This window comes from Penaeus japonicus, unplaced genomic scaffold (assembly GCF_977035675.1).
Source record: "Penaeus japonicus unplaced genomic scaffold, GWHDUDI00000001_assembly GWHDUDI00000014, whole genome shotgun sequence".
Lineage (NCBI taxonomy): Eukaryota > Metazoa > Arthropoda > Malacostraca > Decapoda > Penaeidae > Penaeus > Penaeus japonicus.
Genome location: NW_028234416.1, coordinates 20189891 through 20200924, shown reverse-complemented (window position 1 = coordinate 20200924; position 11034 = coordinate 20189891). Strand labels below are relative to the sequence as shown.

At 37.9% G+C, this 11034-nt stretch overlaps 1 protein-coding gene across 3 annotated transcripts in view; it reads right to left on the bottom strand.

The window, feature by feature from the left end:
- Positions 1–5933: 5933 nt before the first annotated feature.
- PRL-1 (protein-tyrosine phosphatase 4A family member PRL-1) overlaps positions 5934–11034 on the bottom strand; it is a 17314-nt gene continuing 12213 nt past the window's right edge. For all 3 annotated transcript variants that reach the window (XM_043020300.2, XM_086544052.1, XM_043020301.2), the window contains exon 5: positions 5934–10976. In XM_043020300.2, the coding sequence (XP_042876234.1) occupies positions 10862–10976 (115 nt within the window). In that variant the 3' untranslated portion in view covers positions 5934–10861. The remainder of the gene's footprint in view (positions 10977–11034) is intronic.

The window sequence follows — 11034 nt, the reverse complement described above, 5'->3', positions numbered from 1 at the left end:
CTGCTATTTTTGTTTCATTATATGCTCATAGCAATGGCATGGATTCTTCAAAAAAATGCTTTTCATAAATGATCCAAAGCTATGATTGCATAGCTATGAAAATATTTAATTAGTGATGAAAGGCATGCAAGAAAGATTTTAATATTTCCACCAAGTCTCCTTTAGTCACCGTACAATTCCAGGGTTTTGCTTGCAATGTTTATAAAGATTTATCTGGCTTGTTTATCTGACCACTCCTATGGTTAATCGGGTTCAAGATGTCTGAAGGTCAAGATTTTTTATTGATATTTTATCTTATGTGAATAAAGTTATACTGACAGTAATTTATTTTCAGTATTCTGTTATCACCCATTCTTTATAAATGTAAAGGTTAGCAACTTTTTCTCACTGAGTATAGCTCTCTTTGTATAAAGCTTTGATATCTCTAATTTCTAGTTGGTGTCCAGCTCTAATGCATCTAAACCTATCTCAGTCTCCTAATCTCTCAATTATTACTTCTGAAGTTCTCCAGCAGTACCCCTCTTTTGAAAGATCACTTTCATCCATTTTCATTTAATTTTGTATATTCAAATTTATATTAGGAATTCTATTTTTCCAGCTGATTCTGTAATGTGTGTCTGAAACATCAAACATTCATTGCATTGACTATATCCATCAACTTACAGATTGTCTAAAAATCTGGATATTATTACTTACACATTGGTGTTATCACAAAAGCATTCATTCATTTTCTTCATTTGAAACGTTTTTCCTGCTAATGCCCATAGTATGAAAATTCTATCCCTTGGTTTTATAATATTTCTAACTTAATTCTCTTTCAGGCATTGGGTGTAATATTTTATCCATGAGGGATCAAGCTTGTTGTCAGAAAGTCTTTACAATCTAATGCTTTCTTGTTATTTGGAATCAGTATGAATTCAATATAACAAAAGTCTTCTGCCCATGAACTTACCATAAATTTTGTGTATAAGTTTAGAAAGCACTAATATAAAATCAAGTTCTGAAGATTTTCTAATGTCATCAGATGTTGTTATTTTTCAAATAAATGTTCAGTAACATGGTAAAAATAAATTGGCTCAGTAGGGTTGTGTTGTTTGTTGCTTGTTTGTTTGTTTGTCTTTTAAGTGTGTACTTGTTCATGTTTTGGGTGGAGGGATGTTTTGATGTGTATTCTTTGCTTTTCTTCATGTGTTGTTTTTTAACACTTTTTTTCACGCTATAATAGTCAACACCAAGGTCACACATTCTTACTTGTTCAAAATACTAAATTCCATGAAAGCCTAATTTTAGGAGATTAACAATCAAGAAACTTCTTAAGGATAGACTACCTGTAATTGCATTTTATATAGCGATCATCATTAACACCTCTCTGGTTACTGGTGTTTTTCCGTCGCTTTGGAAACATGGAATTGTTACACCAATTTTCAAGTCTAGGGATATAGACGACATGAATAATTACCGCCCTATCACAATACTCCCAGTACTATCTAAGGTTCTTGAAAAAACAGTAGCAAATCAATTGATGAATTTCCTGGAGACCAATAACTTATTATCTAAAACTCAACATGGCTTTAGAAATAAGTTATCCACTGAAACAGCGATGTTGCAGATTACTGACCAAATTTATAATAACATGGACAACAATAAGGTAAATTTGCTCACTTTGTGCGATCTTTCTAAAGCTTTCGACAGTGTCAACCACAAAATTCTTCATAACAAATTAAGAAACCATAAAATCGATACCCATTGGTTTGAGAGCTATCTAAATACAAGAACCCAATCGGTAAAAATTAAAGAGCATATATCATCACAACAACCAGTCTATTTCGGTGTTCCACAAGGATCTATATTAGGCCCAATCTTATTCACAATTTTCATTAATGATTTATCAACCATAGTCCATAACTGCCATTTGATACAATACGCCAATGATTCTCAATTTCTCCATAGTGACTCGGTGAACAATTTAGATGCATTGATAACAAACACTCAAGACACTCTTGTTCAAGCAAAACGATATTTTGACATCAATGGCCTTAAAATAAATCCACAAAAAACGCAATGTATCTTCATAGGTAGTCGACAAAATTTAGCTAAAATTCCCATAGACACAACCATAGATTTCGAGGGCTGCCAAATTAAACCAAGCACTTCAGTAAAAAATAGGAGTACACTTTGACAGATATATGACGTTTGAATCCCATGTTGATAACATACATAGGAAGGTAATGGGAACTTTAATATATCTTAATCATATAAAAAATCAAATCCCTACAGAAACAAGAATCACTGTTGTACAAACACTAGCTCTGAGCATCATTAATTATTGCTTAAATGTTTGGGGATCTACTAACAAAACCCTAATGCAGAAAGCACAATTTTATGGGAATTATCCACAATGGATCCTGCCCTTACAAACTGTAGGGAACACATCAGGTGTTCGAACATGACAAGTAAATTCTCTTTATGTCAAGAGATCTTACACAGAAATAGGGACACGACAAATGCTAATACCTGGACCCCTGACCTGGAACTTACTACCTCATAATGTTAAAGACATCACTAACCTCAATAAATTCAAAACAAAATTAAAAGAATATTTTCTAAATTGTCAGTTGTGACATCGTATCAAACAGATGTATTGTATACTAATTATTTTTGCAACAAATTATATGTGTATTAAGAATAACCATTGTAATTTATTGCATAAAGTTTTTGAATTTGAATCTCTCTCTCTCTCTCTCTCTCTCTCTCTCTCTCTCTCTCTCTCTCTCTCTCTCTCTCTCTCTCTCTCTCTCTCTCTCTCTCTCTCTTCTCCTCTCTCTCCTTCTCCCTCTCTCCTCTCTCTCTCCCTCTCTCTCCCTCTCCTCTCCCTCTCTCTCTCTCTCCCTATCTCTCTCCCTCTCTCCTCTCTCCCTCCCCTCTCTCCCTCCCCCCCCTCTCCTCCCTCCCTCTCTCTCTCTCCCCCCTTTCTCTCTCTCTCTCTCTCTCCCCCTCCCTCCCCCTCTCTCTCTCTCCCCCCCTCCTTCTCTCTCTCCCCCCCCTCATTCTCTCTCTCCCCCCCTCATTTTCTCTCTCCCCCCCTCATTCTCTCTCCCCCCTCATTCTCTCTCCCCCCTCATTCTCTCTCTCTCTCCCCTCATTCTCTCTCTCCCCCCCTCATTCTCTCTCTCTCCCCCCCTCATTCTCTCTCTCCCCCTCATTCTCTCTCTCCCCCCTCATTTTCTCTCTCCCTCCCTCCCCTCATTCTCTCTCTGCCATTCATTTTATCTCCCCCCCCCCTTCCCTCTCTCTCCTCTCTCTCTCTCTCTCTCTCTCTCTCTCTCTCTCTCTCTCTCTCTCTCTCTCTCTCTCTCTCTCTCTCTCTCTCCCCCCCTCATTCTCTCTCCCCACCCTCATTCTATCACCCCACCCTCATTATCTCTCTCTCTCCCCCTCATTCTCTCTCCCCCTCATTCTCTCTCTCTCCCCCCTCATTCTCTCTCTCTCTCTCCCCCTCATTCTCTCTCTCACCCTCATTCTCTCTCTCCCCACCCTCATTCTCTCTCTCTCACCCCTCATTCTCTCTCTCTCTCTCTCCCCCCTCATTCTCTCTCTCTCCCCACCCTCATTCTCTCTCTCCCCCTTATTCTCTCTCTCTCTCCCCTCATTCTCTCTCTCTCCTCTCATTCTCTCTCCCTCTCCCCCCCTCATTCTCTCTCTTACCACCCTCATTCTCTCTCCCCCCCTCTCATTCTCTCTCTCTCCCCTCATTCTCTCTCCCCCCCTCATTCTCTCTCTCCCCACCCTCATTCTCTCACCCCATCCTCATTCTCTCTCTCTCCCCCCTCATTCTCTCTCTCCCCCCTCATTCTCTCTCTCTTTCCCCTCATTCTCTCTCTCTTCCCCTTCATTCTCTCTCTCGCCCCTCATTCTCTCTCTCCCTCCCTTCATTCTCTCTCTCTCCCCCCTCATTCTCTCTCGCCCCTCATTCTCTCTCTCCCTCCTTTCATTCTCTCTCTCCCCCCCTCATTCTCTCTCTCCCCCCTCATTCTCGCTCTTTCCCCTCATTCTCTCTCTCTCTCCCTCCCCCCTCATTCTCTCTCTCTCTCCCTTCATTCTCTCTCTCCCCCTCATTCTCTCTTTCTTTCTTTTCTCTGTCTCTCTAAATCTAAAATCCCTCCGATAAATGTTGTTTGTCAGGCATCTGGTTAAGTATATTAAGTATCATCCAATGTTGTTCCTTATTTTCTGAACATTTTCGGATATTGTCGTGACTTTGTTTTTTACATTTCATCTTCTGTTTGATTGAGATTTTTATGGTTATTTATTGGTTTGTCTACCTTTTTCAGAAGTATTCTAATTGCATCATATTTTAAAATATTCATATAAACTTCTTAGCCATCTGAGTTTGTACATTTCACATTTTAATTACCGTTTGAACCAGACTGTGCAATGTGTAATCTGCAGTCCACATCTTTTATACAATTTTCAGTTAATAAGAATGAAATTTAACTGGATTTTAGCTACTCCCTTGGGTATATTTTAGCCAACATTTTGAGCCACTTTCCATTCAATGTACTTGTTACCAAAATTTGTGCTCCTTACCCATTGTCATTCCTATCACCATAGTATATATCCCTATAATCTTGTTGCCTTTTAAATGTTTCAACTCTACATTAATGTCACCCATAACTAACAATTGATCATTAATCATATGTCATATGTTCCTAAGTAAATGTTCAGTCCCCATAAATGCAATATTATCCCTTTGGAGATAATGCTTTTATAAGCCTTTAGTCATGAACTTTTTTCAGTAGGTTCACCCTCCCCTCCTTTTTTTACTTTTTCAGAATAAAATCACCACAACCTATAGATTTTCTTCATTTTTATTGTTTGTACATTAAAACTTTTTAAGATTAAGTTTTAGGGGTTCCTCAAAAGAGTCTTCTTTATGGGATAAAAACAAAATTTAATAAAAACTGAACAGTAAGCAGTTAGCTTATGGTGTGTATAAATTTAGCTGGTGCTTGCAAAGGAATATATGTTTTTTTATTTTTTTTTATTTCCTGGGTGCCTGGTAAAGGCTGTCTTTGGGCAACTGAGATGGTCAGAATGCCCTTGCCATAAGTTAAGAGAAATCACTAGACAATGACCACAAAACTCTCAACCACCTACTGGTAATACTGGCTACTGCCATTCACGTTTGGCCATCCATGGACTTGGCTCTCATGGCATCAGTTGAGAAGCCAAAGATCTACATACCACTATCATGATTACAGCATAAACTAACTTTAAAGTTTGAAAAAAAAATTATAGTCAAAAGTGTATTTAATGCAGAGAAAATTGGTGTGGCAAAAGTAAAAATTTATCTTCTAGTGCAGCCTTAACATGATTATAGATTTGAAGGATTGTAATCTGGGTTTCATTTCAGTTTCGTTTGCATTAATGAAGTGTAAATAATAATGCAATATTTTCGTTACTCTCCACTAAAATAAAGCCTGTACTTTTTGTTGATAATTCTCTGCCTCAGTAAATGACTATATATTAATAGCTCTTTATATAGATAATTCATGATATTCTGAGAATATTAGCTTTATATAGTCCAACTCCTGAATTACATTTACAAGTTTTCTATGGGAAATTAGGCTTCTGATGTTCCATGTAGTAACACTAGTAGTTGCTGAATGACTGCAGCTCTGCCGTTGTCCCATAGACACTACACTAGGCTGGACTGTTAGCATGGTTAGTTTGAACACCTGTTTTGCCGAGATGTAAAGCTCTGTTTTGCGTACTTGACATGGAGTTCAATAGAGGCTATAATGTCTCGTGTATACTTGGCCAAAGGGTAAACCTAGTCTCTTTTCTCTCTCTGTCCTAACCACTGTATAACATGTATTTTCATCTTTCAATGGAAAGGAACAACACAAATATAGGAAAATTAAAGCACTCTGTACCAAAAAACCATTATTTTATTATGAACAAGTTCACACTCCTATCGTTAGCCAAAAATACAGACACTTACAAAGGCTGTGTGTGGCCTGGCAAGCTCCACGACGGCTTTACAAGAATTATGCCACAGCAACGCCACCAGGAGCCCCACGCAACGACACATGGGCCAACTAGCGCAACAACGACACTCGGGCCGCCAATGCAACAATGACATAAGAGCTGGCCACTACACGCTCCTGCGGCCGCACTTGAGGACTTGACCAGGAAACTGTCTTGAAAAGGGGGTGTGGGATGTTGCGGGAAAGCATGCGATATGATCTATTGGTATTGGCCGCTTGAGTTTGAATCTCAGCTGGATTTCCTTTCCCTGCTTTCCAAACTCAGGAAATGGACCCCACCTGCACCCAATACTTGAGGCCATCACAATCAGCGATCTCATCACAACAAAATAATAAAATATGTAATTAGCAAGGGAGAAATATGAAATTCAAGTAGATGAATATAAAAGACTTTGCAACATAACTACTCGTATGGATGGTTGAATAATACATGGATAAAATGCAAGACAGACCTTTAATGAATTAAATGTAGGCACCATAGCCAGTTAAGAATAATAACGAGAATCGGGTAAAGCTATTCCCTTGCTTTTGTCTGTGTGACTGAGGTCCTGAAATCCCATGTTCCCACAGACAACTGAAAGAGAATGTCCTTCCCATGGCCACATCTATAATGCAGAACAATGAAAATTGAATAATAATAAAATGAAGAACCTTGGCAAAAAAAAAAAAAAAAAAGAAAAAAAAAATACTATGGCTCTTGGAACTGTGATCTCGTCTCGGACCCGTATATTATGGGAAAACAGGATCTAAGCCCAGACCTCACTTCTGAGAGAGTCAACTTCAAGCAAGCATTCAGTCCAAGCCACTTCCGACTGAAGCCCAACGTAATATAAAGACTTGGTTTCTTGATAAAATAAGATTGATGCCAAGGCTGCTGCTTCACATACTTTGAGATAAAATTAGGTTATAAATTGAAGCCCTGTCTTTTTCTTTCTTTAAAATGTTCAAGTACATAACTGGTCAGAAGTGAAGAGCAACAAATCCATTACACAAGACATTGGATCTTAAAATACACATTGAGAAGAAAATATCAGGGCCATGTTATAATCTCAAAGACATTTGCAAATTCAAAACATGTATCTAAGTCTGTATCCTGTTTGAGTGAATTTTACATGGAACTAAACACAAAAAACTAGGATCATTATGTACATAACCAAATACATTTTAAGGTGAGACACAACAGGCTGTCCGAATGACTAAAAGGGTCTGGTTACATTCTAGGGTAGGGCGCATGTAGCACCTCGTCTCTTCTACTAGGATTAATGCTGAAGTGTGACATCAAAGCCTGATTACACACAATTTTAGTCCTGATATGCAGGGGAACCTATCCATATGATACAATGCAAGCACTTCTTGAACACATGAGTGACTGAAACACCTACACAGCAAGTTTATTTCCCTGGCAAGCCATTTTTTTTTTTTTTTCTACTTTATAAACGTAACTATCAATTTTTTCAAAATACCAATTGTTTGATGTCCCAATTATAGCAATATCCTATTCTAGGTGCCCCAAAATCAATGGGTTGCAACTTTCTCACCCATATGCACAATTACCAACATTCAAAAGTTTTATCTTAAAAATTTGTTCCCATCTTCATCGCATGTGATCACCATGGATGACCAAGAGAAAGATTTAGTAAGAGGAAGTACTCAGTTCCTGGTGTGGCAGACCTTTGGTAAAAACCAAAGGAATTTCACCATTGAATGCTCTGGTCTGCTTTTTCAGTTTTTCCCATATTCTGGAACTGTACACTTCTTCTCAACTAAGCCTTTGGACGCCAGAGCCAGCCAGCCTTTAATAAAATAACAAAGCACGTCTGAAATGCAGAGTGCCACATGCCACTATCTCCAGCTTTGTGCATCAGTCTGACATGAAGATGCTTCTCCCTGGCCCTGGCAGACAAATAAAACAATCAGACCTTGTTAGTTCAATCTTATTTTCTTCCTTGCCTCTAATACACAATAATGCCTCATTGTAAAATTTACCAATGGTGGCTGACTAAGCCTTAATTTCTTTTTCATCAGTTGTCAAAAGATTTAGTTCAGAAGAAACAAGGTTTGACTGTTAATGTTTGAAAGCAATACAACATTCAGACTTTGACAATTGGCAGAACTTCCTTGCACTCCTTGGAAGGGGAGGGAGGGAAGGGTAGTTGGGGAAAGGAGAGAAGGGGGGGAGGGGGGAGGAGGAGAGAGAGTGTGTGTGTGTGTATGTGGTGGGGGGGAGAAGTGGGGAGGAAATGGGATGTTTGTGGCTAGCAAAGTATGGCATAGGTTCACAGCCATGCAGGGTTTTATTTTTACCCCAACTCACAAAGCTGTGCCTAGACAAGTCAAATCTGGGATAATTATATCAACCATTTCTTCTAATAAAAATTCATTCCTGCAGCAGAATCTTTAGCTTTGTTTTTCATTCTTCCCTTAATGCTTAGTAAGATAAAAAATGTACATCTGTTAGTTTTCAATATGATCATGGAACATAAAAAGTCTATTTTTCTTGTTTAAATTCAGTATATAAAATCTCTTACACTAAATTACAAACTAAAGTTACTTTTAACCTAGTGCATAGCAACTCGCTGTCCAAAAGAGCCAGTTGATACGTTCTCATTCAAACACTTTGCTGGTCGTACCTTTGGGGTCTGTATCTATTTGGAATTTTGTTTCACTATGCTTTCCTTCCTCATTTTGTGCTGAAACTGTTCTTCATGCAATAGAAATTAAAGCTATTTATTGCAAAATATCTCACAAATGCGATATAAAATAAGTTACATCAATATATCTATGGATGGACCCAGTTGACTTGACTGACAACACAGAAGATAAAAAAGACTGAAAAGGCCGAAGGGCAAATCTTAGCTGATGGATATGAAGAAAGAAGCAGTTTTTGTGTTTAATAAAAAGGGAAAAAAATTGTAATAAAGATCAAGAATAGGGAACTTTTGAGAATCATAAACACCTAATTACCGTAACTGAAATCAATGGCCTACTTGTTTGACTGGTTTGACTGCAGAGATGATTTCAATTTAGCAATGCTGCTCCGAAAAACCATAGTCTACTAGACAAAACAGCACCAGAGTTCGAAAGCTGCCAAATGCTTCCGCAAGAACATTAAAACACTTGTAGTCATTCATACCTGTCAATCACACAAAAGAGGAACATCTTGGAACAAAACTCTCGTTCACATCTGTAACCAACAGTCTCAGCTGCTAGGATGCTTTAAATGAAGGTTGAGGCAGGATAGTGGTGTAACTGTTCACATTAAGGGTTAAATTGAAATATTCTTGCATGCTTTCACCGTCCTTAGTCCATTCGACAGTTAGTGCTATGGTGCCTGGCCACCTTTCTGTTCAAAAGACTGACCACAAAATGATGGAAATGTTTCCATTTACCAGGTAAAAAAGTGCCTCAATTAAGTTCCAAATTTTGATGTAAAATTCTTTTATTATTATCATTATCATTATTATTAAACTTATCTAATATGGCATACTACAGCTGATTGACAAGTATTTGTACAGAAAATAAATGTGGGTTAAAAAAATTATACACATGCCAGTTATTCATATGCAAATAAATTTTAAGTCCATTTGGCAATTGAAAACCATGTGTTACCAGTCAGTCCATTAAGTCCTTCTAAAGCCGGTTATATAGGAAGGCTTGCCTGCAGTGCATAGATAATCTTTTCATCCTTTCTAATTTTTTTTTTTTAATCTGCCCAGACCACTTCCTTTACCAATAACTGATTTTCCCTTTTTCTGTGTGTGTGTGACAGAGTATTTTAATGTTGAAAATGGATTTCAATTATGCAAGGATATATAACTGGTAGCACTACAACTGCTGCAGTGGGAATGGGAAATGATCGTGGCATGATATGTGCTAACTGCCATGCTTGTCAAGGCACATCAGTTTGACCGTAAACAGCCTGGTCTGGTTAGCAATGCCATGACCCTTTTCTTTTCTTTTTTTTTCATCTTCAAGTGTTTTCCCCCCAATACTATGTTGTTTAAAATCTGTTGTATCACGCTACTCGAAAAGAAACAAGTAAAAAAGAAACAGCTCAAATCATGACTGTCATAAATATGGTATTTGTTTTACATACTACAGAAAAACTTAACCAATTATGGAGACTCTTCAAGAAAATTGTGCTGCTAACTTATGATATCCACAGGCAGGGCTTAAATTCTTTTTGACGGAACGACAGGACTTGTTCATCACCAGCATCGGCATCACATTCCTCAAAACCAACCTATGGCCTCATATGCAAGCAGCAACGTTATCCACACATCGTCACAGTAACAGTGCCAAAAGCCTTTTTCTATATCAACTACACATCATAAGTAGGCAATTTAATAATCAGTGCACTGTGGTTCATGACGAGAAAACAATGAGAAAAGAAAGTGAGAATAAAAAAAATAATAATAATGAAATAACAAAAAGGAAGGCCAAGTAGTTGTTGCCATCTGGAATACGTGACTAAAAAAACATCTATCATGAATATAATACCAGTCTTAAGGTTCATAATTTGATTTTTTTTTTCTTTTTTCTTTTTAAATTCATGTCTTCAGGAAAAAAAATCCAGCCTCCATTGATAATATACATAGGCTCCAACTTCCGTCAATTCTATAAATTTTGCTTTGCATGACGAAGCTGCATAGTACTCTAAATACTTTGCACCTTCCTGTCACTAAATATCAAGATGACATAAGCCTTTGGATACAATAATATCAATTAACATGGGAACTGACAAGAAAGGGGAGATTTGGTAATTGAGGCTATCATCAACATTATTCTTTTTTCTCTCCTTACATTTCTCTTTACTGCACACAGCACGCACCAGTCTTGTGGCCATTCTTTAGCCTAAGTCGAGACTTGGGACGGTACTTCTCCAGATAGGCCAGTTGCTTGGCATTGATGGCTCCTCGCCTCTTTCTGCAAGATCATAGAAAGTGTAAGTAGCTTGAAAAGAAAAGCCTAAAAGACAGTCTGT